This window comes from Salvia hispanica, chromosome 4, assembly GCF_023119035.1.
Source record: "Salvia hispanica cultivar TCC Black 2014 chromosome 4, UniMelb_Shisp_WGS_1.0, whole genome shotgun sequence".
Lineage (NCBI taxonomy): Eukaryota > Viridiplantae > Streptophyta > Magnoliopsida > Lamiales > Lamiaceae > Salvia > Salvia hispanica.
In genome coordinates this window covers 273,155-298,666 of record NC_062968.1, presented here as the reverse complement: position 1 = coordinate 298,666, position 25,512 = coordinate 273,155, and the positions used below count along the sequence as shown (strand labels likewise).

General features: G+C 36.3%; 2 protein-coding genes, 1 long non-coding RNA gene and 1 pseudogene across 3 annotated transcripts; 2 read left to right on the top strand and 2 right to left on the bottom strand.

The window, feature by feature from the left end:
- Positions 1-960: 960 nt before the first annotated feature.
- Positions 961-2,307, bottom strand: LOC125224212 (putative F-box/FBD/LRR-repeat protein At4g13965). The gene is made up of 4 exons (XM_048127574.1): positions 2,239-2,307; positions 1,350-2,141; positions 1,053-1,200; positions 961-965 (listed from the first exon to the last, which is right to left on the bottom strand). Exons 1-4 carry the CDS (start codon positions 2,305-2,307, stop codon positions 961-963), a joined length of 1,014 nt encoding a protein of 337 aa, XP_047983531.1.
- A 2,427-nt stretch (positions 2,308-4,734) lies between these two features.
- On the top strand, positions 4,735-6,207 carry LOC125224079. The gene is made up of 3 exons (XR_007176822.1): positions 4,735-4,952; positions 5,035-5,345; positions 6,066-6,207. It is a non-coding gene; the product is annotated as an uncharacterized LOC125224079 (long non-coding RNA).
- A 5,319-nt stretch (positions 6,208-11,526) lies between these two features.
- Positions 11,527-13,096, top strand: LOC125224191 (annotated as a pseudogene).
- A 1,786-nt stretch (positions 13,097-14,882) lies between these two features.
- LOC125219045 (cysteine-rich receptor-like protein kinase 3) lies at positions 14,883-18,865 on the bottom strand. Its single transcript, XM_048120900.1, has 8 exons — positions 18,513-18,865; positions 17,194-17,564; positions 16,971-17,087; positions 16,753-16,880; positions 16,122-16,332; positions 15,700-15,931; positions 15,472-15,622; positions 14,883-15,399 (listed from the first exon to the last, which is right to left on the bottom strand). Exons 1-8 carry the CDS (start codon positions 18,863-18,865, stop codon positions 15,076-15,078), a joined length of 1,887 nt encoding a protein of 628 aa, XP_047976857.1. The 3' UTR covers positions 14,883-15,075.
- Positions 18,866-25,512: the final 6,647 nt, after the last annotated feature.

Genomic DNA, 25,512 nt, shown 5'->3' with positions numbered 1-25,512 from the left:
ATTTTATCAAGTGGGATAAAATAGTTTACTACTGTGAAGCGTATGATTTAATAGAAAAATACTCCTTCCATCTTTTAAAAATAGATGCCTTCTATTTAAAATACATTTCTCGTTACATGTCTCTTACTTTATCAATTTTACATTAAAACTTATTTTAAAAGTTTTTATTTTTTAATGAACGAAGGGAGTATAAATGATCATTTAAGCTAATGTGTGAAGGTTTATGGGTGGTCATGGTTTCAACAGAACTAGGTATATAGTTACGTTACAATATTATTTTTAAAATAAATATACATGGGCAATGGCTATTCTTATAATTTCTTTGATTCTTTCCAATGGAAATATTATTATTATGCTAATAATTGCACAATGTCAATAATGGAAGAGACCTGTGAGAAAGGATCATGCCATGTTGTATATAATATGTAATGAAAAAAAAGTACACAGAGAGATTGTAAATTTCTTCACTTCACTCAGAAATTAGGACTAACCCAATAATCCCTTCAAATAATCATCATAGTACTTATAAAATGCACCAGCTGGGAATCGAACCCGGGCAGGGTACTATTCTCCCACTAGACCACTGGTGCTTGTGGTCTTAGTGCTTCTGTGTGTCTTATTTCAAGGATGAACCTTGGCCGGTCAATGTGAACATGAATACATGATTAAGTAACTTCATTAGCATCACTTCACTATTCATCAATGGACTTAAAAAATTTGATTTCAACTTGATAAGATAAATGTTGTTGGAGATGATCCATTTGCTCCCTATGTGAATGTACATCATCCTTACTCATAGACGAAGTACAAGGTTTTATTTCTTGATATGCATTGCAACAATCTGTAATATAGGTCATTGATCGGATGATATTGGTCGCACATGACCCTTGAAACTTCATCGTTTTGATGTATTGGTGTGGACATCTTGTAACATTCGGTGTATTTTTAACACTATTCTCTTTAAACTGCATATATGTAAGAAGGCATAATTTACTAAAAATTTTGCGAGATAGGCTGGAATTTGACCAAATTTCGAAACAATATTAATATACCAACCTCAATCTTGAAAATCTGAAGACAAGGGCATGCCGATATCACAGATTTTAGTGACAAGAGACATCCGTGCTCATACAACGAGCTCTCTTTAACGTGCAACGTCTTGAGATTAGGCATTATCGGAAACCCATTCCACGAAAGCTTCTATCAAATTAAGACAACCAATTCATCATCATCATATATATGTATAAGAGAAGAAAAAACATTTAATTTGTGAGTGTTGTTTTTCTTACATTAGGGTATAAGTAGAGAGAAAAGACAAGTTTCTCGAGTTGGGAAGTAATGCAACTTACTGCAGAAGTAAAATGTTGCATAGTATATCTTGCACTGTAAATTGCAAAATTTACCGCGACAAGTCTTGGAACATTCTCGATCCATAGCTGCCCCGGCCTTGCATCAACGCTAACTAGAGCAAGATTAGGAGCAGAAATGTTAATAAAATATTCCTGGATGTTGCATTTTCGTATCCGAAGCTCCTCCAACACGAGGGTTGAGTCGCAGAATTTAACTTCAGACGTCAAATGCGAGCCTTCGATGGTCAATTCCCTCAACAAGGGACAGTTTTTCAAGAACAAGGAGATATCTTCACCGCTCATTATCAGACTTCTCAGAGACAAAGTCTTGAGATGTTGCATAGGTCTAATCTCTCCCAACAAATCCCCCAACAATAACTTATGCTTTAGACTATTTTCACATATGAACTTCAACTTCAACCTCTCGACTTGTCTCGACCACACGAATTCGAGCCATTTGGTGATTGTGCTTTGCGCTGAGTTGTTTATGTAAAATTGGATTCTGAACTCTTTCAGGAAAAGGGCTTTATGCGATTCGAGAACTGAATTCACCATTTTGACATTCTTGCACGTCGAAACGTCCCATGAGTCGTGCTCGATTTCAGTGGTTCTCTTGTTGTGGCGACGATTAATGTTGACAAAGTCAAGATTAGAAGTGTGCTTCCATAAATTCGGCCATCGGTGGGAAAGAATGCTAGTGGAAGCAGCTTGTCTCAAGGGTAGGAAAGAGAGTATGATGTAAATGATCTCATCAGGTAACTCACTTAACCGATCAACCACTCCCTTATCACACTGTAAATACATATATCAACAACTGTCAATTTAGAATGATAATCATCAACATTTTTTATACATAAATTTGAGCTACAATTAGCAATAAAAAGCTAACCTCTATCCTTCTTTTCTTACGCTTGTGTTTTTTGCAGGGCTCCTGCTGGTGTGAGTTGGTTCCATCCATCAATTTCTATGCAAAATGGAAGAATTGGTTAACTCATAATTCCAATTCAAAAGCTAACTAATGTTGTAACAAGGATTAAAATAATATGTTTTACAAAATCGAACAGATTACAGATAAGAATTATACGAAAATGATGTGAGAATTCGAAAAAAATAGAACCTGATTTGAAGAGCGACAGATAGGTTTCTTGGTGTGTTAAACAATTGGATAAACTAGCCCTAATCTTAATTATATTAGTACTTCATATGAAATGTTTATTTATAGGGAGGGATAGTATGTATTTGTGGCTGATGGGATGGGCCTACTATTGATTTGATTCCTAATTACGAAGATTATTCATTTTGATAATTTTGGAATCTGTTGACTAATTATAAAATTAAGAAGGTATTGTGAATCTGATAATTTTGGAATCTGTTGACTAATTATAAGAGAATAAAAAAATACAATATAATTCCAAAAATCAGGAAAAATTAATGTAAAATTTGAACTGAGAATTCACCCGCCGGTAAAATTTTCTCCACTTGAACCTATATGTTCTTTTTCAGTTTTGTGTGTATAAAGATTAGATGAGTTTGTGTTTCGAATGAAAAATAATACTCCCTCAGTTCGCCATCAGGGGTCCCGGTCACTTTTGCGCACCCATTTTGTAAAAATAATAATAAATAGTTAAAGTGGAGAAATGTTAGAGTAAGAGGGAGAATAATGTTGTCAATAGTCTTCTCAACATTTATTTAGTAAATTAAAAAATTGTCGATATAAAAAATTAGTACTAGATGAAGGTAGAGTACAAATTTTTCAGTCATTGTACAATTAAAATGAGTAAAATTAACTCAATAAAAATATTCAAATAGGGCTGAGAAAGAATTAAAGTTACTACTTAATAGTGTTATACCTATTGAATATTTACTTCATTTTTTAAAAATAGTAACTCTTTTTATGTTAGTCCGTTCTTTAAAAATAGCAACTTTCAAACTAAATGTCAATCCCAGTGTCACGACCGCGCTTTGCTAAGGATGGCATTGCTCGGTAAATCATGACCAGGGGAGGGAATTAAGAAGAGGGGATAGAAAGGGGATGAAAGAATTTACAATAAGACATGCAAGTACTTATTCATAAGATAAAAAAGGTTCACAAGACAACGAAAGATCATGAGGATTTAAAAGAGTGTTTAACATAGGTCACTCGTTACTAATCATTGTTCCTATGACCCATTAGTACAAAATACTACAATATAAGCACAGCGGAAGGAGTTGTAACCATATGGTCATGTGTATGAAGACACATGCCACGAAAATCCTACAAAAGAGATGAGACGACCACCAACTCCACTCAGCCACCAGTTCATCACTAGCTCAACCTGCACATTTAGAAATACATGCAGGGCTGAGTACGGGGTACTCAGTGAACACATTGCCGGAAGATACACATATAAGAAAAAGTTATTATCATGCCATCACAGTAACACACGGGGGTTTTTCTTAAAGGCCCGAGCTTACTAAGTTCATTTTCATAAAGTTCGCCTGATCAGGCTAAGTTCTTTTCTTCAATCCGCCATATCTGATAGTTCATTGTGTGTCGGGAAGGTGGCCACCTTCCACGATCACATTGACCGGCCAACCCTTACGATGACTCACGGTCCATTCCTTTGTGCACACTAACTCGAAAAGGATCTTGGTCCTATTGGAGCCGAATTCGTTTCATTCATTCATTCATTTGGCATCGCCAAGCAGATAGGCATCATAAAACAAATAATTTATGGCACGATAACATTTTTAAAAAAAAGTAAGTGCAAATTTTATCAAACAAAAATCATTTCATATATTTGATAATTTTATCCACACTTAATGTGTTGGATATAAAGCCCACCTCAAAGCTTCCAAGTAAAACTCTACAAAAGCTCGACCTTGGGTAATCAAACTCCGCGAACACGCCCTTCTTGAAAGAGTATAATGATTTAAATTAGTTTTTATGAACATACATAAGGTGCATGACATGAAATGATCCTACATGTAGTATGCGTCCTACGTTCGGGGTTCGATCAAGATAACTTCATTCCACTAAAACAAAATGGATCTCTATTTCATAAGAGGCCTTAAAATTTATTGCTTGGGAGATGGTTCATTTAGCTCCTACATTCTTAACTTCAAGGAATTAATTAAGGAGGGTAAGATATTAATTAATCATAAGATTAATTATTTAAAAGCTTCAAACATTTCAAGAAATATTAATCCAAAATTAAGAGATAAGGTTCATTTTATTACTTAGCTTCAAAGCCCAAAATTCTCATTTCCTCTAAATTCTCGGCCCATAATAGAATAAATAAGAGACCATCTTATTAAATTAATTACTTGGCCCAAAGGAGAGGCCCAATACCCAAATAAACTAGAAAAGCCCTATACACTCCACCAATCCAGAAGAAAAGAAAAAGAAAAGGGGCGCCTCCTTCTCCCAACCTCTCTCTCTCTATCTTCTCTCTGCCGGCGGTCTTGGCGTCGCCGGTGAGCGACGCTGGCCGCCGGTCGCGTCCCTCCTCTCTCCCTCGGTCTCTCTCTCTCCCTCGGTCTCTCTCTGTTTCTCGACCGACGGAGCTCGGCTACCTCCGGAGAGGCCCGTCACTCGATCTCTGCCGCCTCGTCCATTTTCAAGTACGTTTCTTTATCACAAACCACTCCATACCTTAACACACACACAAACTCATCTCCTCCTTTATTCATGGTCAAAAACTAGTGTCGGGGTGCGGTCGGCTCGCCGGTGTGCGCGAGACCAGCCGCCGTTGACTTGCGGGCGTTGGGCAGTGGCGGAAGTGGCGAAGAACAAAGCTGAGGGGCAGCAGCGGTGGCTGCCACCGTGTGACAGCAGCGGCGTCGGCGTGTGCGGCTGCCAAACGGAGCAGCTGTGTGCGTGTGGCTGTCGAGAGTGCAGCAAGGTGTGCGTGGCTGCCTTGTGACTGCAGCAGCGGCTGCCCGGCAGAGGCAGCAGCGGCATCGTCCGGCCGAGGCATCGGCTTTATTAATTCTAAGCTATACTCTCATCTTGAGGTTTAAATCTTAACACCTTCTTGTCTATAATGTCTTATGCCTTGTTAACTTTAGAAGAGAAGCATGTAATGGCTTTTATTCATTAGATTAATTGTCATGAGAGGGGTATTGCAATAGTATTGACTAAGAGTCCTACGTTCAAAGTCTAAATTGAGCGTGAAATTGTGAGAAAAGTCGGTCTATTGATGTTGATAAAGATGAGAATCATTGGAATAATTCTACTAACATGGTGTGATGGAAAAGAATAGTAAATGTGATGCAAAGCTTAGGAAATCAAAATGGTTTAGAGGTGGATACCTTGAGGAAAATATGGAAGCAAGGTAGTGTGTAGAAACTTGACTTCCTTCTTCAAGCACTTACTTCATCCTCACCATGAGATAAATTTTTGTTTAGGGATTTTGTGGAAGAACAAAAGAATTAAGGGTAGAGATGGTGTGGTATTTATAGAGAAAATGGGTGCATGGAAATGCTTGGTCATAAACTTGATTCAAGGAGGAAATGTATTGTCCAAAGGGTAGGGACTTTTTGCCAAATGAGGCAAGTTGTCTTGTCAAACATCTCTTTTTCCTAAAATGGCAAGAATATTATGTCTCGTCACTTAAAAAGACGTGAGCCGTCAATTGGAAAACGTGAGCCGCCGTTTGATTTGCGTGTTTGATGTGATTTGATTTCGTCGATCGTCTAGTCTTGATTTAACATGCTTCTTATCCATTCGTGTAGGTATCGGGATTCAAGGCGTGACTGTTGAGCAAGATCCGAAGGGCATGGAGAGTATTTTATTTTTAAATAAATCTTTACTTAAACGTTGAACTCGTGTACGGACTTTTATTTGAAACTCGGTCTTCACAAACGGACTTTTATTAGAGCAAACATTTATATTGACTATTACTATTTTTGTTCACTACTCAAAATATACTTCACACGATTAATCATAACTAGAAGTAATAATAAGAAAATTTGGACGCGAAACTTATATATATATATATATATAGATCGATGTTCTAAGCCTTAGGGTAAAAAGTCGGGGTGTTACATTCTTTCCCCCTTATAAAAATTTCGTCCCGAAATTTGTAAGGGTCTATTCAAATAGTTCCGGGTATTTTTCTTTCATCTCGTCTTCCAGCTCCCATGTAGCTTCTTCGTATCCATGATGCTTCCACAAGACCTTCACCGAAGTGATAGATTTTGTCCTTAGTTGTTGCACCTTCCGGTCTAAGATTGCTTCTGGCTTCTCCTCGTAACTCAAGTCCGGGTTTAACATCATCTCTTCATGGTGGATCACATATTTCGGGTCGTACACATATTTCCGCAGCTGCGAAACATGGAAGACGTTGTGCACGCTTCCGAAACTTGGTGGCAGCGCCAAACGATATGCGACGGGTCCAATTTCCTCCAGGATTTCGTAGGGGCCAATGAAACGAGGCCTAAGCTTTTCCTTTACACCAAAATATATTATCCCTTCAGGAGGAGATACCTTCAAACAAACCTTGTCTCCTATTTTGAACTATAGGTCGGTCTTCTGCTTCTTTGATCCTTCCTTTGATTTGTCGCACTATTTGACCATTTCGTTGACCACTTCAAGGTCCAGCATCTATCTTTCACCAACTTCATCTCAATATAGCGGTGATGTGCACTTCCTCTTGTTCAACACGGTGTAATGTGCCATATTAACGGTCGTCTCGTAACTATTGTTGTAAAAAAAAAAAAAAATTCTATAAACAATAGGATTGCATCAGCTTCTACCTTCAGGAGTCTGAAACGTTCTCTCCGATTGTTCGCCAGATTGTGGATGGAGCGAAGTGCCGAAGTTTAGTTTCATACCCCGTTCTTCTTGTAGGTTTCTCCAAAATTTCAAAGTGAATTTCATATCTTGATCTAGAGTGATTGAGGTTAGGATACCATGTAGGCGCGCAATTTCTCGCACATAAAGTTGAGACAACTCTCGGATCCGTAAGCAATTGAAATCGCCAAGAAATGAGCACTCTTTGTGAGGCGATCCACGTTCACCCAGATGGCGGTGTTCGCTCGCTTGGTCTTTGGCAAGCCCGTCACAAAATCTATGGTTATGTGTTCCCACATTCACTCAGAATTTATTTATTTATTTATTTATTTATTATTATTATTATTATTATTATTATTATTATTATTATTTTAAAGGTTGCAATTTCCCGTAAGGTTGTTGATGCAATGCTTTAACTCGTTGGCAAGCCAAACATCTCTTCGCAAAAGATGCTATACATCTTTTCATGCCGTCTCACTAATATTTTTGCCTTAGGTCTTGATATATCTTTGTACTCCCAGGGTGTACGGTCTAGGGCTTGTCATGAGCCTCACTCACAATCTTGTCTCTCGGTTTCTTATCATTGGGTGCACCCAACCTCCCTCCAAAAGTGAGGGCGTTATCTGCCTCCTCGGGGTAGTTCTCACATCCATTGGTCCTCACCGTTACTCGTACACTTTTCATAGTCTTCGTATTGCCTTTGCGCAACAATAATACGCTTTCTATCTCAATTCTGGCTCCACCACTAGAGTAGCTATCCTTGCCTTTACTGTTTGTGGGGCACTCACCATTTCTAAGTTGAGCTTGCTGAATTCTCGTAGGAGTTTCTCCTTGTGGGTGAACATGGCTGCCAAGTGTTACGTTGTTCGGCTTAGAGCATCGGCCACTACATTGGTCTTGCCGGGATGGTAGTTGATGCCACAATCGTTGTCTTTCACTAGTTCCAACTATATTTTTTTTATTATTATTTTCATTTTCAAGGCTTGGTCATGAAAATATTTGAGGTTATTGTTATCTTTGAAATTTTCACATCGAACTCCATAGGGGTGTCACCAAATCATTAAGGCGGACACCACAACAACTAAATTCCAAATCGCGTGGGTTGTAATTGAGCTTGTGTAACCTGCTTGACATGGTAGATATGCTATTACTCTCCCGCTTTGTATGATGACGCGGTCGAGTTCATTCCTTAACGCATTGAAGTAAACTACATAGCTTATCTCCAGCCTTGGGACAACTAAATTTTTTTTTTTTTTGGCGACGTGGTCGGCTCCTTCTTCAGTTAATGAAAAATCTCTTCAAAGTCAGAGGTCCACGAAATTTTGGTGCGCTTTTTAAGTTGTTACGTCATCGCTCTTGAAATCTTATAGAATCCTTCAATGGATCATCTATAGTACCCTTCCAGTCCTAAAGTAGCTTCGTCACTCATTAAGTATTGTAGGAAGTTCTAACTCCTACACGATCTCTACTTTTGTTAGATTCATTTAGATTCCTTCGGCAGTCACAACATGACAGAGGAAGTTCAACTCGTTGATCCATAACTCACACTTGCTAAATTTAGCATACAACTTTTAAACCTTAGTGTTCCCAAGGTAATCAGTTTGTTTTCTTTGTGTTTGGGTAAACAGGGTAGCCCAAGTGAACTTATCCGCACGACTGTCGCAGTTATTAGGGATATTTGCTTATCCCTGGTGATTCCATGGGAACGTGCTGGTTCTTTTCCTGGGATTTGGAAAGAAATTGGTCGTGGTTGCATAGTATAGCAGCGTAGTCCCCGGTTAGTCAAATCATGCACAGGATCATGTCGGTGCTCCACATTCACATGACACTCATGTTGTTGGTCGTGATCTAAAGCTCTCCCATAAGACTTCTACACTCGGGCAAACACGTTTAATTTCTACAATTCCTCTTATTGGCAACGACATTCAAATTTTATGTTTAGCTTGCTTCATTTGGATGTTTAAAGTCTCTATGCAGGGTGCTGATACGAAAAGTGGAATGCACCCGTACAAATAAGAGAATAATGGATACATCAAGGAGTATGGTCATTCTTGCTTCCATTGGCCCCATTTTGGCTTCTTTTCTTCTCATACCATGTGCGTGAGCCTTTAAGGGTAGTATTGGTCATCGGGGTTGTTGTTGCTGCGACAGTTAAGGTAGTTGTGGGGGAGGCTGCTAAGGTTGCATTTCCATTACTTGTGATTGTGAGCATTGTGCCGGTTGTTTCGACCTTGTCGATTTCTTCCATGATTTACATCCACATATCGATAAATTAACTACTTATGCATGTAGGGATCTACGAGATGTAAGGATCTATGAGGACTTTTACATTTTTTTTTTGTGAAAGCGTACTATAACGTGCTTTCGCTCTTCTAGAGGGTCATCGAAAGTGGTACTTAATTATAAATCTTCATCTATCTATTGCAGGTCAAGGGCTCCTTGCCTCTCCTCTTCTTCAAACTCCGATTCAAAATTTTCATAAAGGAATCTTAGATTAAGGATAGAACAAGATCCGTTTTGCATCATATCTAAGGGATTCCTCGGTTCGGGCCGACGAAACAACTCGATCATTATCAAATGGACTAAATCAATTTTCTGTTCGTGAAGATCCCACCAGAGTGCCTTTTACTTCTAATAGGCCATGAATTGGAATATATTAAAACTTGATGTCCTACTTATGTCGATCCTTCTGGTCGGTGCATCACATTTGTGCATGTCTGCCTAAGGGAACTTCCTTCTTTTATGAATCTTAAAAGATTTAAAGCATTGTTCTTCGTGCATTCCTCATGTAGGAAACTCAGGGATTTACCAGTCTTAACTTGGATAAAGTGAATTGATACTGAAAGGGGATTGGAATTTTGAAATAATTTCAAGGTTATCTAGAAGAATAAAATGAATGTCACTAGTCTGATCAAGCGATCATGGGTTTTCGTAACAACCTCTTACATGTAGCTTGCAACTACTGATTTTCAATAACAGAGCAAAAACTAGGTTCAATTGGGCTCATCACATCCATTCAGCAAAGACAAATACTTTCACAAGGTCTAAGCTATAACCGTAGAGCTTAGTAGAAAATTCTTCTAGAAGATTGGTAGATGAAATAAGTTATGAAGGACTTCTCAAAGTTGACTGTCAATTCAGTTGACCAAACAGGTTTGAAAGAGTTGAGAGAACATTGGAGGATGTATCTATCAGAGTAAGCCCCGACATACCCAATTAATGGAAGAATCTGAAAAAAAGACAATTGTTGTGAAGTTGTATCGACTATTGATTCTTCACATCATAATATGGAATAATGAAAATAAATTTGATGGCTTTCCAAGTCTTTCATAGGTAATCAAAGCAACTCTCTTAGGGAGAAAGTAAAATTCAAAATTTAAACTTGGAGTTGCAGAAAAATTTGAACATGAGACGATACGTGTAAGAGTCTTGTGGAAAAAAATATGTCTTAAATTTGTAAGAAAGGTATTTAGAAATCATATATTGAGAAATAGTACGATCAAGAGATATTCAAGGGTAATAAGCTATTTTTGAAAGTTAATTGCCTGAGAAGCATAATTGTTTCAGAGATGATATTTATTGGTAGAACTCATGAAAGTCACTACTCTTACAAGGAACGAGTCAAAGAATATTGACATCAATCAATGGTGTTTGAAAAGATGAGGGCAAGACTCAAACTTATGCTTACTAAAAGATGAACCACCACTTGGTGCATACAGAAATGAACAAAATGGTACAATACTCTCGAAATATGAGTCAATCAAATTCTTTGTCAGAAAGAGGAAAAACATTGGGGCTCCAAGTAAGTACTGGTGGTTAAAAGCATCATCATGATCCATAAGACGATACTCCTCATTCGTCTACTCATGAGTGGGATGAATCTGGATAAATCTTAGGCTCCAAATTGAGATCTGGTAACTTTGGTGGATGATCACATATTCGTAGTAGTTTTGGTAGGCCACAACAGTCATTTCCGTGGAAAAAAAATTGGAAGCCGGAACGTAGAAAAGATCTTTGGGATAGCGCGATGCTATTATCACAAATTCCAAGGAGTTTCGTATAGCTTCTTCTCGTCGGTCTATCTTTACTGAGTATATAGACTCACCTCCTCATTCTGATGACGTTCCTGCTGGAGATTTTATTATTATTATTTGTTTAAAACGACTTCCTACATCACTCTTAGACTCGTGAGCGCGATAGACCTGCCTCAAACTCGTTCTTGTCCGTCATCGTTCGACATTTGGTTTCTCATGACATTGTACATATAATTTGGATTCTAAGAGGACTTAGATCTAGAACAACTTTAGCTCAGTGTTGGCACCTCGTCGAGGCTGGTTTTATGATGATATTTCTAGTGAACTTATGTCACGGTCTAGCATTGGGAAAGAAGTTTAACAGATAATGGGTATCAGTTGGTTTCACTCACTCTCGAGAATTAAGACATTAGTCGACTCAAATGTCCTCAAGGTTTAGAACAACTGAGAGATAAGATCAGTCCATGCTATTAAGTAATAACAACATTCTTCTTTAATCTTGTTCGTTTCTTCTGTGTACTAAAAGACTCCTTGTTACATCATTCACTTTGTTTCTGTCGCTTAGGAAAGCAATGATAAAATCATACATATCATTCTAAATTCGAACTAAGTTCCCAAGGGACAGTTCTTTTAAAGCATTCTATGTTCTTTGATGATAAAATTCTAAAGGCCAACTTAAAGAGTTATTCCTTCCCTTCTACCTCTTAAACTTTTCACATAAAAATTCACACTTTAAACTTTTGTTTCAAAAAAAAGACGAAAGTTACCTTTTTCGTTGAGTGTGATGAATTGGTGCTGAGCTTTGGTCGAATCGATACATAGTTTAGTGAAACAAGTCCAGACCATTTAAGAAGGAAAACTCATGGGTTCAGAGCGGAAAGGAAACCTAGGCTCTGATACCACTCTGTCACGACCGCGCTTTGCTAAGGATGACATTGCTCGGTAAATCATGACCAGGGGAGGGAATTATGAAGAAGGGATAGAAAGGGAATGAAAGAATTTACAATAAGACATGCAAGTACTTATAATCAAAATCATTTGGTTAAAATATAGTACTAGAATTATTCACGGCGTGTTAATTTTAAACAAATTCAAACTGTATAAGTTTTTATGATTAATTTTGTAATTTTGTACAGAACACACTAGAATTTGACAAAATCTTATACGGAGTAGATTTTTTTGGCAGTGTACTTTAAAAAAAAATGAAGTTAATAGTGTACTAATAATGACTTTGATGACTTGAATCAAAGTTGGAAATTGTGAAAAATGATTATTGAATTTTGTGTTTTGTTACAAGCGTAAATTTTGATAGCTTTGCTGGTTTGCTTACTGATCCAATTTTTAAAAAACATTGTATTTAGATAATTGCAGTTGATCCGGATAGAGAAGCATACGAGGTTGGGCTGCCATTTATTGAGAAAGCTGGCGTGACTCATAAGATCCAATTCATTAATTCAGACGCAGTCACGGCTCTTAACCAATTACTTCATACTGTGAGTCCATTTCCTCTTTTAATTAAATAAATAATTTATATCAATGATAATATAATTAAATAGTGGAGTGCTACACTCTATATTAATTTGAAATTAAAGTATGAGGGAAACAAGTTGATTGTAAAGTGAAATTAATTAATTACAGGGAGAAGAAGGGACATTTGATTTCGCATTTGTGGATACCGACAAAGAAAACTACATTAATTATCACGAGCTACTGCTAAAGTAGTGAGGGTGGGAGGACTGATCGCCTACGACAACACCCTGTGGGCCGGCACTGTCGCATTGGCTGATGAGGATCTAACCCAGGAATGGAAGGATCAGATTGGTGAGGAACGGATCTTTCTTAGGAATCTCAACACCTTTTTGGCTAAAGATTCTCGCATCCAACTTGCTCATCTTTCCATCGCTGATGGCCTCTCCCTTTGCCGCCGCCTTCGTTAAATTTTATTCAAATATCACTTTTTTTTTGCTTAATAAATCTGGGTGTGAAATTTGGGAAAATTCGAGGGTTGATTTTGGGTGTAAAGTTATTATTTATGTATTTTTGTAAAAAACAAAACATGTGTTTTATAAGTTAATTGGTTGAATTATCTCGATATCTATTTTTAATTTGATTGATGATTCTTCTTCTCATCGGAGGTAGAGTCGTTCCAGATGTACCAATCGAAGTGGGTCAAGATTTTGAGACAACTCATTTAAAAAAAGTCAATAGGATCACAAAAATACACGCTCGACCCATGGTTTAATTTAATAACTTCAAAAATTAAAGAAAAATATTGTATTGCACCAAAAATACGCACTTCATTCTCACTAAAATACACGCCTATGGCTTATTTTAAATCGATTTCACAATTGAGTAGTGTAGTTTGGTTTACTTATAAATTCTGTGAGGGAAAAAATAAAAGAAAAAACCTTAATAAATAGAAAAATTAGCATGCTTCAATCCAATATTATGTAACGTCGATGAATATAATAGCAATTTCTGAAATAAGAGCGGTTAGAAATAAAGGGATAAAATTCCCAAGCCGTGACAGGCGGTACTCTAACTATTACAATCGAAGGAAAATAACAACTATAACTGGAATGGAAATTACAACGGAAATAAAATAAAACAAACCACCAATAAGTCGAGTTGAGGAAAGCCCTCTTTCCGCAAGACAAATTACGCCACGGCTAGTGCTCACGGAATGACGTATTGCCCCCAAAGATAAAACGACTTCCTCCTAGCGTGTAGAAGCACCTCAAACCCGCTAGGCACCGGCGAACTTGATGGAGTTCCGAGAATCGAGCTATGCAATGCTTCTATGAATGCACATTATGATGTAGAGAGCTTGAGAAAGTAGAAAGTGTATGTTGTTGTGTTTCCTCCACTCCAAGATCAAGCCTATTTATAGGCTAGAGAAAGCACTTGAAAGGCCTTGCAATCAAGATTATCTCTTAATGCATTTGGGGGTTACCTAAGATGAAAGGCCATAGGTCTTGGCCACCTCAAAAGTCTCCCACATTTTTCACATGTTTTTTCCACCAGAGCTACGTTATGAAGTTTCTCGAATTGAGAAATTACAATGAAATTTTCTTTTGTTTAATGGGAGATGGCTCCTGTAGATGCTAGTATACTTCGTGCCTCTATGCCTAAGTGGACAAAAATACTTTGTGTTTGTGCTTGCATGTTTGCAAGAGAGACACACGAGCTAAGAAAGAGATTAATGGAGAGAGACACTAATATGTGAGTTAAGTAATATGGTTGAGAGGTAGAATTGTATATTGACTAAAATAACCTTAAATTCTAAGAATTACTCCCTCCGTCCACGAAAATTTGTCCCATTTTTCTATTTTCGTCCGTCCCCCAAAATCTGTCTCATTTCACTTTTACCATTTTTGGTAGTGGACCTCATATTCCACTAACTCATTCCTACTCACATTTTATTATAAAACTAATATATAAAAGTAGGACCCACAATCCACTAACTTTTTCAACTCATTTTCTATTACATTTCTTAAAACCCGAAGAGAGTAAAAAAAAGGCTATAAAAGTCTTAAAAGGATTGTATCATGGTAAACTTGAACCTTAATATTTGGCTTTGGATATTAACTACTCTATCACTGATTCACTATTGTCAATTCACACACATTATTGTACAAGGCTTCTTGTTCATATAAGTTGTGTTTTTTCTTTAACAATTTCAAACTTTTGTGGAGTATATAAAGCAAGAAAGTATACATGTTATTTCAAACAATTACCACATATTTCGATTTCACATTCGAGTATGAAAAGGAGAATTTACAACGGAGATAATATTTGTAATTTAATTACTTTAGTACAGATGATGAGTAGGACGACGACGAGAGAAGTGATGAAGACGAGACACCAAAATAAGAATACTACAATGATATTCTTCAGTATATCCGACCCAACGAGTTTATTTTTCTGGATCTGCCACTCGCTGAGTGAGTAAGGTAGTGGCATCAGATTCTTGTGTAGAAAGCAAACTGCCATTATCAACATGAACTCCAACTTCATAACCGAAAGACGGCGTTCGGACAGCCCTCTGCACCCCAATGGATCCATCGCCAGAAAGCATGAAAATGACCCGTGACATGGTTGGCCTCGACGAAGGCGCTGACTGTACACAAAGCATAGCAATCTCGACCAATTTTTTCACTTCTTCCACTTGATATTCGTTCAAGTTCAATGCCACGTCAACTAGGTTTTGGTGAGTGTCTTTCTCGTATAACTTCCATGCCTGCACATATAATTAGGACCATGCCCTTAAAATGATTGATTCTACATTTATTATGTTAATTTGAGTATTTACCTCTTTAAGTAAATATTCATAGGTGGAATCTGGGGTGACATCAGTGGATCTTCTGCCGCTGATGATTTCAAGCATCACAATTCCGAAGCTGTAGATGTCGACCTTCTCGGACAAATGTCCCCTGATGGCGTACTCCGGTGCTGTATACCCCCTAATCATGTATATGTATACATATATATTATATAGACAAATAGCCATATAGAGTGATGAGAATGAGACAACACTTACAATGTGCCCGCAAAGTTAGTGCTGGCATGTGTCTGATTCTCAGGGAGAAGCCTCGCCAAACCAAAATCCGCAATCTTAGCTTGGAAGTGATTGTTGAGTAGGATATTGCCCGGTTTGATGTCTCGATGTATGATGGTGGTGTGGTAATCCTCGTGCAAAAACGCAATCCCCTTTGCCGTTCCAAATATTATATCCACGCGTTGTTTCCAGCTCAACAATCCTCGATTTTGACCTATTCAAGAAAAAACAGAAAATATCTCAATTTAGTGTAAAGAGAGAGAACTGAAACACAACTATATAAGTTTCACATACAACTACACTTATTAAGATTATGAAGCGACTCTCATGGGCTATTTCTCACTTATCACCGATTGATTTTAAGATAGAAACTCACCTAACATTTTATATGAACCAGAACATACCATATAAGAATCTATCAAGGCTTTTTTTCTCCATGAACTCATAAACAAGAAGCAGGTCAAATCCCTTGGTGCAACATCCCAAGAGACGGACTAGGTTGCGATGATGAACATTGCTAATAAGTCTAACTTCGCTCTCAAAATCTTCCTTTGCTCCACTATGTTTCATATCCAACTTCTTCACTGCTACAACCGTGTCATTTCTCAGTGTCGCCTACACAAAAGACATTCCAAATAGGTGTAAATTAGATATCTCACAATCATACACACACTGCACACAATACACATGCACAAACACAACATATGCACTCGCACAAACAACACGAATATATAGAAAAATAATAGTACAGAAGTACATCTATGCATATAAAAAAAATGGGTTACGTTAGTGTGCTAATTAATTTACAGTAATAATTAATAACTTTCAATTATCAACATAAAGACATAATTATATCAATACAACATATAAATTTAAATATCAACACAAAGGCATAAGTTTATCAACACAAGAAAATTGATAAATTGATGTCTTTGTGTTGATATTTTTAACATAGTTAGTATTTGATCGCACACCTAAAAAAAATAAATTTTATATTCAATTCTCGTATACTTTCAAACATATTAAAACCAGTACCTTGTAGACGGCACCAAAAGCACCTTGTCCTATTTTATTTTCCTCACTGAAATTGTTTGTTGCTTCTTTCAAATCAGTGTAGCTATATCTATTTGGAAGTTGCAACTGCGTAGCCCCCAATATATTAGCTGAAATACAATCACAGACAAGAAAGAATGATTATGAAGTATAGCCTAGTTATATATCCAAAAAAATAGAATGAGAGGTAAATAATGAACCTATTAGAGCATTCTTGAGCTGCCTTGAAAACTTGAACCACATGAGAGCAGTTGCTACAATTACAAATAGTAGGGAACCTCCAACCGTTCCCCCTATCACTGCCTTTTCGTCGATTCCTGCAGATAAAGTAAGAGAGAGAGAATAAAGGTGTTGCTTTTTAATTAAAAAAAAAAAAAGAATACGTCTTAGCTACAGAGGGACATATAGAGTACTATTAACTACCTTTTCCCGGTAGTTTGATAGGTGTTGTCTGATCATCGGGAAAGAAAGATTGATTGGAATATCTCATAAAACAGGCAACATCGGTAACCCTTCCACCCGTTGCATCACTGCAGTTCTGCAAACTATTATATGCTGCCTGTAAGCAACCTTGGCAGCCGAGTCGCGTGACTGTGAGAGTACACTGCGCGACCGCATAAACAATTGTATTTCGTTGACTTGCTGCAAAATACTCTTTCATCCTCGGAGTTGCCACTTCAAGGTCACTCAGCAATCTAGTTTTCTCTTCCAAGAAACCGGCTGCCGAGGACGAAACATCATCACATATTAGCCATTGCTCGCTTGTCCTTTGGTAGAAGTTGTAGCTCTCGTACCTGCCTCAAAATAATAGTTCTGTATGTAGGTACTCATCATTCAGCTAGTTAGTTAGTTAGTTGTACCTAGGGATGTCAATTGGGCTAACCCGCTCGGGTTTGGGCCAATCCACTCGGGTTGTCGGGTTATTTGTGTTCGGATTATTCGGGTTGTGATTTTTTGAGTTATAAATTTTCGGCCCTAACCCTAAATCTTCGGGTTTCGAGCTAACCCACGGGCTATTCGAGTCAAACGTGATCTTATGTGTTTCTTTCTATCAAATCCCAATATTCTAACTTATATAAAAAAAACAGATTATCGCAAATAATAAAGTATTATCAAAGTGAACAAGAGAAAAAAAATAATAAAATTGAAAATTGAAACAAAATACATAAACATACCGTGAATCTGAGTACAACTAAATGGAAATCATGCATTTCAATGGAGTTGAATGACATTCTTCATTGTGTACCCAAGAAATAAATTCTAACTTTCAATTTGAGAGAGAAACATAATTACCATATCTAATTCATATCAATGTTGCGTTTAATATTGATATTGCTGCATATACATAATATAATTATATAATCCAAAATTTTAATTATATTTCTATTTTAAATTATCAACCCATGGACTAACCCACAACCCGCCCAGGGCAGCCTGCATAACCCGCTGACCTGAACGGGTCGGCCCATGTAGCCCTATTATGCATTTAGGTTGCAATTTTCCGCCCCTAACCCTATAATTTTAGGGGGTTATTCAGGTTGATCCGCGGATTTCGGGCCTAGATTGACATACCTAGTTGTACCTGCCTCAAATAAATACTTTTGTATGTAGGTACCAATCATTAAGTTAGTGGTTGTAACTGCCTCAAATAAATACTTTTGTATGTCGGTACCAAACATTTAAGTTAGTGGTTGTATACTTTTGTATGTAGGTACCAATCATTAAGTTAGTGAGTAAGTTACCTAAGGAAACAGCCGTCAAAGACGACCCGGGCACCGAGGCTGGAGCAATTGCATTTGGTGGTGATGGCGATTACAGCGGCGTCGAAGCAGGCCAAGCAGTCGGTTGGAGACAAGTAGTTCCTGCACTGCGCCATGGCGTAAACAGGGTCCGGTGAGATTTTTGTGTCGGCGGTGGCAAAATGGTTGGGCTCCGAGAGATTAGCTCGGAGTTGAGCGAAGGTGGCAGTGAGGTTTGTGGCAAAGTTAGATGGATCTTTGGGTACTTTACTGCTGCACCCATCACCCAGACTCCATGTCTGTGGATCAGAATTCACTACTTGCAATAACATAAGCCCAACCCACCAAATTCTCATTTTTGTATGTTTGTTTCAATTCTAATATATAAGTCCACTCATACATATCACATATATATACAAAACTAGGGATGGCAATCGGGCCAGCCCACCGGGTTGCGGGTCAATCGGGTGCGGGCTAATCGGGTTGTGATTTTTTCGGGCTATAAAAATTCAACCCTAACCCTAAAAGCTCGGGTTTCGGGCTAGCCCATCGGGCTAATCGGGTTGCTACCGATAAAATTAAAATGCGTTCAATCAAATAAATAATGGTGAAAATTAGTTACATTTATAAAATGTAAAATATTTAATTATGATAAATTTGAAATATGTGCTTAAACTCAAACATAAACATGATCAAATACTAATATTTGAGATTTATGCAAAATAAAACATAAACATCAAGAAATTTTAAAGCATGTTGAAATTTAAATATATATTTTTTAGTGAATTTGAAGTTTCTAATTTATATATCTATTATTACGTTAATAAAAATTTAACATATAATTTATATATTTAATATATAAAAATGAATGTTATTTATTTAGTAATCTATATTATAAAATAACCAATGAAGTGTCGAATTATGTCAAACAAATAGAACGATAAAAATTTTATCTGGTTTTCGGGCCAGCCCATCGGGTTTTCGGGTCTGGCCCTAACGGGTTGCGGGTTAATCGGGTGCGGGCTAATCGAGTTGTAATTTTATCAGGTTAGAAATTTTCAACCCTAACCCTGTAAATTTGGCGGACTATTCGGGCCGGCCCACGGGTTGCGGGCTACATTGACATCCCTATACAAAACCTTCCATTAAGAGCATGTAATGGAGAATTCCTAAGAAATATACAAATCCTTCGTGCATAGTAGTATATTTTATTTGAAAAGTAAATCTTTTATTTGAAAAGTATATGTTTGAAAAGTATAGTATGTTCCTCTGATTTTTCATCTTGCACAACGCATGTTTTCTTTTTGGCCATCTCAAATTTAAACATGATTCGTGTACTTACAAGTAATTTGTCATTTTATAAATAGTTGGATTGCTTTAAGAAATACTACTACTAATATATCCCAAAAACGAATTGTCATTTGATAGTACTAAATTTGATTCTAAATAATACTCCCCTCAAAAATAGAGATGCAAGTGAGAGGAAGAGATGAAGGTCGATTTTTTGACACGTAGAATTGCATTTTATTTAATTCTGAATAAGGGATTTATATAATTATTATAATATTTATATCTCCAAGTGTGACATGTATCAATAAGGGATTAATAGCCAATGTGAAGTTAGTATGAGAAAAATAAACTGAATCTTAAATCACACTGAGTGTGAAATCTAAAAATATAGCAGTATAAAAATTGATTTGAAATATCTCATTATTTATGATATATGTCATTTCAGGTTAGCCCCATTTAAGTCTTACTCCCTCCGTGCCTGATAATTCGACCTAATATTCCATTTCGGGTCGTTCCACATAATTTGTCCCACTTCACTTTGGTAGTGGACCTCATATTCCACTAACTCATTTCTACTCACATTTTATTATAAAATTAATATTTTAAAAGTAAGACCCACATCCTATCAACTTTTTCAACTCAATTTCCATTAGATTTCTTAAAATTCGTGTCGAGTCAAAGTGTACCAAATTATTTGGGACGGAGGGAGTATAAGTAAAGGAAAAAGACTTTGGTCCGTCAACATACAAATCTTCTACGCAACCGCGTGCATTCTCCAGGAAATAACACTCATTTTAACGCATGTTTATTTATTCTTCCAACACACTTATACATCAACTGTTTACTGATTAAATGATCCAAAAGAATTTGGACAGGCATATATATGTGGGGTCAACTGTTTACGGATTAAATCCTCCCAATGGAATTTGGACAGGCATACATAGGTGAGTTAATTGTTCGATTTGCAAGATTGTATTCGAGATTAAATTTATGATGTGTTTGGTTTATGAAATTCAATCTCATAACTCAATCTTAAATGGATGATCATGAAATAATTAGTTATAACTAATCATCTATGATTAAAATAATCTCACAACTCACTTCTAAATTATATTTTGGTATTATTTTATCTTGGAAACTGAATAGCACTGCGGAATGTTAAATTATTGGAGAGGGACGTGATACACTTAATATATACAAAACATGACTTAAATAAAACTTTTCTTTCAAGAAATAGGGATGTTATTTAGTGGAGAGGGTCATGGAAGACTAAATATATCAAATCAGGACTTATGTAAATACTGCTAGTACTACGAGTATATATATAGGGGAGTGTTATATTGCTAACTCAATACTTAATTGCTAACTATAACTAAATAATAACTATTGGATATTTAAATTAAAGGCCTACATCATCAACCCTGAAATGTCAATATGATCAACAAAAAACGTCAATAAGTTCATAGAATTAATTCCAAAAAATATCAATAGCGGTATTAATGTCAATTAACTATAAAATTAGTTATAACTAACTTTTAAAAGAAATCCTAAAACTTTAAATTCATATAACATATATCAAATTAAAGATAATTTTATAAGGATTTCAACGATATCCTACATGCATATGTTCCGACGTCAAAATTTGAATTTTTTTTTGAGAATTTTTCGTACAACAGAAATGTCAACATAGTATATAAAATATATCAATATAATACATGTAGAATGTCAATATAAGCAATGTGTTAACTTTTTAAAGCATTGTGTTGACATTCTCAAAGCATTGTGGTTATATTTTTGGAACACTATATTGACATTTTCATCGAAAACTCTAATTTGGAGTTTTTTTTAATCTTTTTCGATTTAATAAATAAAAATAAAAATTACACGTGGCAAATTGTAGACCACACGTTTTCTAAAATCTTATGACCTTAAATTAGTTGTAGTTAACAATTAAATGATGAGTTAGCAATTGATCACTCCCCTATATATATAATTATCTATGTATTCTAGGCTTATATTACATTAACTTGCTTGATAGAATTCTCAACTACATTAGTTAGTACATAATATAAATAAGGAAATACAATGTTAGAAATTTGGGCTTCAAACGTGCGTATTTAACGTGCATGACTATCTTTCAATTAATCAATTAAAATGGTTTAATAGAGATTAAAGTTTAGACTAAAGTACATTTATTTGTTAAAGAAATAAGTGTAGATATTATATAAGATTTTCTATTTGTTGACCTAACAGAAAATAAAGGGTATTATTTATATAAGGGTTTTTGGCTTTTTAAATCAAAAACTTGTCCCGAATTCTGATTTTTTCCATGAACTATGAGATTTATTTTTAAAACCACGAACTTTCACTTCATTAGGTTTTTCCTCCGGCGGGTCAACGGCGAAACCCGGGTTGTCTACGTGTCAATTTGAATCATATTTGTCATTAAAGTGATTACTGATCCTATTTGGCAGAATACTACATGCAGTCACAATTGTTTCAATACAAATGATAACTTTTATTTAAACAAAACACAACTTAAACATTTATTCACACGCCCAATACTTAAAAACAAGTATTCACGCACCCAACACTTAAACAAATTCCACAAAAATCGACAAACGTAAAGTTAGGGCTTTTTCACCATCTTCTTCGTTGTCCGAAGATGAACACGAGATTTGAATTTGCCATTATCTCTAATCCCCCTCTGCCATTTCCACAAACAGTTGGCGCGCATCTTCTTTTCTTTAGGTGTTAAGATAGATTAGAATGATGGGCATCATCTGGGGCCGGATTGCCGCTGCCCTCCTCCTCCTCTCCGCCGCCTCCGCCGATCCCAACGACGAGCGCTGCCTCACCCACCTTAGCCAATCTCTGCAGGATCCCCTGAGAAATCTCCAGAACTGGACCAAATCCACCTTCGCCAACCCTTGCCAGGGATTCACCTCCTTCCTCGAGGGCGCCATCGACCGCATCTACAAGCTCTCTCTCTCTCTCTCTAACCTCTCTCTCAAGGGCTCCATTTCCCCCTTCCTCTCCAACTGCACCAATCTCCAAGCACTCGACCTCTCCTCCAATCACCTCTCCGGCGACATCCCCCAGTAATTGGCCCTCATCGCCTACCTCAACGTCATATGGCTGAGGGGAATTATTCTGTCTGAAGATGAACACGACATTTGAATTTGTCTACCTGAGATGGAACGAAGACGCCTGATTTCGAAGTGAGAGGATGAACGAAGATGGTTGAATTCGATTTTAGGGTTTAATTGATTCTTGGTTGAATTCGATTTTAGGTGAGTTGGGTAATGTTTTAAAAATGATTGAGCCGTAAAACGACGTCATTTTAGGGTCCTAAATCCGGCGTCCATGTCATTTTCCCGACTGTCCATGTTGGACCACTTCTGTACCGGAAATATGTTATTCAGGTCGTGTTGGGCCTAACGAAGTGAAAGTTTTTGGTTTTAAAAACAAATCTCATAGTTTATGGGAAAAACCGGAATTCGGGAAAAGTTTTTAGTTTAAAAGGCCAAAAACCTTTATATAAATATAAGATAGGATTATGGAAGAACGTGATTGTATGAAAGATCCATATCCACTGCAAAGCAATTCCATTGTTCTATATTAGATGGATTAAAGTACGCTTCAGTTATATATTTTATGCTTCTTTTTCATTATTCTTGGTTAATCAACATGAAAACCTTTATATAATTCCAACATATAATACTTAATTACCTAGAAAACTGCCGCCATCAAAGACGGCCCGGCCACCATAGCGCATTTGGTGTTGCTAGTAAACAAGGGCGGGACTGGGAGGCCTACCAATTCATTTTTTTTGTTATATTTTGAATTTTTTTCAAATATTCTTAAGCTCTTAGCAAACTAATGATGCTACGAACTAAATAATTATAAGCTGAATGTTAAAAAAGGGCAAAATTTGATAATTTAAATTTCAAACAACAGTAATGATGGATGTGAATAAAAGAAGAAGATTAACTAGTAAAAGGCAAAAATTAAATACTAATAATTCTTTCATTATAAGGAAGATGACCTTGTCCTTACGCGGTACGAGATTTTATGTAATTTTGTTTTATGTGTTAATTGAATAAAATAAATTAAGAGAGAAAATAATATAGAGATAAAAGTGTTCTACTTTTAGTAATATCTCATCTTGGTTGAGATAACACCAAAAGAATAGGTCAATATAGGTCGGACGTAGGGAGTAATAATATAATACACCAACCGTACCACATTAGGAATCTCAGTTGAGTCTTTCACACATTTTAAGAAATTTAAGAAAAGTTGGTAGAAAAATTAGTAAAATGTGAGGCCTACTTTTATTTCTCATTTCTTTTCTTATTTTATTGAAATATTATCATTTTACACATCACCAAAAGATGTGGATTTGTGCACGGATGAGACAATTGAGAAAAATTGAAATTTTATGATTTAATATCCCAATTACAAAGTTCATAGGACATACTAGAATTTGACCAAATATTCATTATATATTTAAATGGCTATTAATAATATGAATCTAATATTGTATCTTTATTCAGGATTTAATGCTGTTAAAAGTGTGTTTTTCTCGTGTAAGAAGTAGAATGAAGTGTAAAACTAGAGCTGGGAGGAAGAAGGCAGTAGTCGATTTTGGAGTGTAGGCTTGTTTCGGCTAGTCGCTGAAACCGACGGAAAATCTAGAATAGTGTTGGTGAGTCTCCGAGAATAACATTGTTGGCAGTTACCGACGGTTGTGATTTTAAAAGAGAGAATAAACTGAAGATTGGGTAGCAATTCAAACGCGGAAAAAAAGAGAGAAAGAGAGGAGGAAGAAAAGGATGGAATTCCAGTCAACATTCTGACGATCTGCTCCCAAATTTCCATTTCTCTCCACGAAAGCATGATTCCTGTGGTTTTTATTGTGATTTTCACAATGTTTTCGGGTTAAACTTTAAATGTTGCTCCAAGTTGTAAACTACGTTTGCTTGAGTTTTTCTACACCATTGAATCCATGTTATATGGCACCATCAATGTGTTTGATGATTGTACACTGTGTTTTTGGCCATTAATATAGTGTTAATTTCATTTTCTATTTTCTCTTTAACATAAATTGGGAGTGTTAAATTGATTGGTGTGCTATCTAATTAGACTTGTTTATGGAATAATTTGATAGTGGAGTGTTAAATTGATTGGTGTGCTATCTAATTAGACTTGTTTATGAAATAATTTGATAGTGGGTTAAGTAGGAGATTATAGTAGGTGAATCTTAAAACTGCACTTTCGTAGGAATTTGTATTCATTGAAAATTGATTCATAGATTAAGTGTAGCTAATTCTGAACTATTCATCTTATACACATTCAATACGTGATTAGTTTTATGGTTTTTCAGACTGCCCTTTTTTGTTTTATTTTGCTCAGTAAATTTTGAATCCGAAAGTGAATGAGTAATTATTAAGTATTAGTTCCTTCTTAAAATTAATTTTTTCAATCAGTTAGGAAATATCTTATTCTGTAAGTTGTCAATCAAAGCTGGTGAATTTAATTCTTAACAACAACGACCTCTAATTCTAACAGATACCAAATAAATTAGATTTTCTTTGACAGGAAAAACGTGTAGCTGGAAATTATATAATGTGGAATATATGAGTTATGTCAAACTACTCATTATTTAGTGTAGAAAATTTGAGTAGTGGGTTCCGTTGGTGCATATTAATTG

Bases quoted from the DNA above. Each gene is read 5' to 3' on its own strand.
- LOC125224212 (XM_048127574.1), bottom strand. From the start codon at position 2,307: ATGGATGGAACCAACTCACACCAGCAGGAGCCCTGCAAAAAACACAAG. The intron at 2,142-2,238 runs GTTAGCTTTTTA...ATGTATTTACAG, and splicing joins GTAAGAAAAGAAGGATAGAG to TGTGATAAGGGAGTGGTTGA. The intron at 1,201-1,349 runs GTAAGTTGCATT...TTAATTTGATAG, and splicing joins TGCAACATTTTACTTCTGCA to AAGCTTTCGTGGAATGGGTT.
- LOC125219045 (XM_048120900.1), bottom strand. From the start codon at position 18,865: ATGAGAATTTGGTGGGTTGGGCTTATGTTATTGCAAGTAGTGAATTCT. The intron at 17,565-18,512 runs GTAACTTACTCA...ATTTTGAGGCAG, and splicing joins TTTGACGGCTGTTTCCTTAG to GTACGAGAGCTACAACTTCT. The intron at 16,881-16,970 runs GTTCATTATTTA...ATTGTATTTCAG, and splicing joins GCTCAAGAATGCTCTAATAG to CTAATATATTGGGGGCTACG.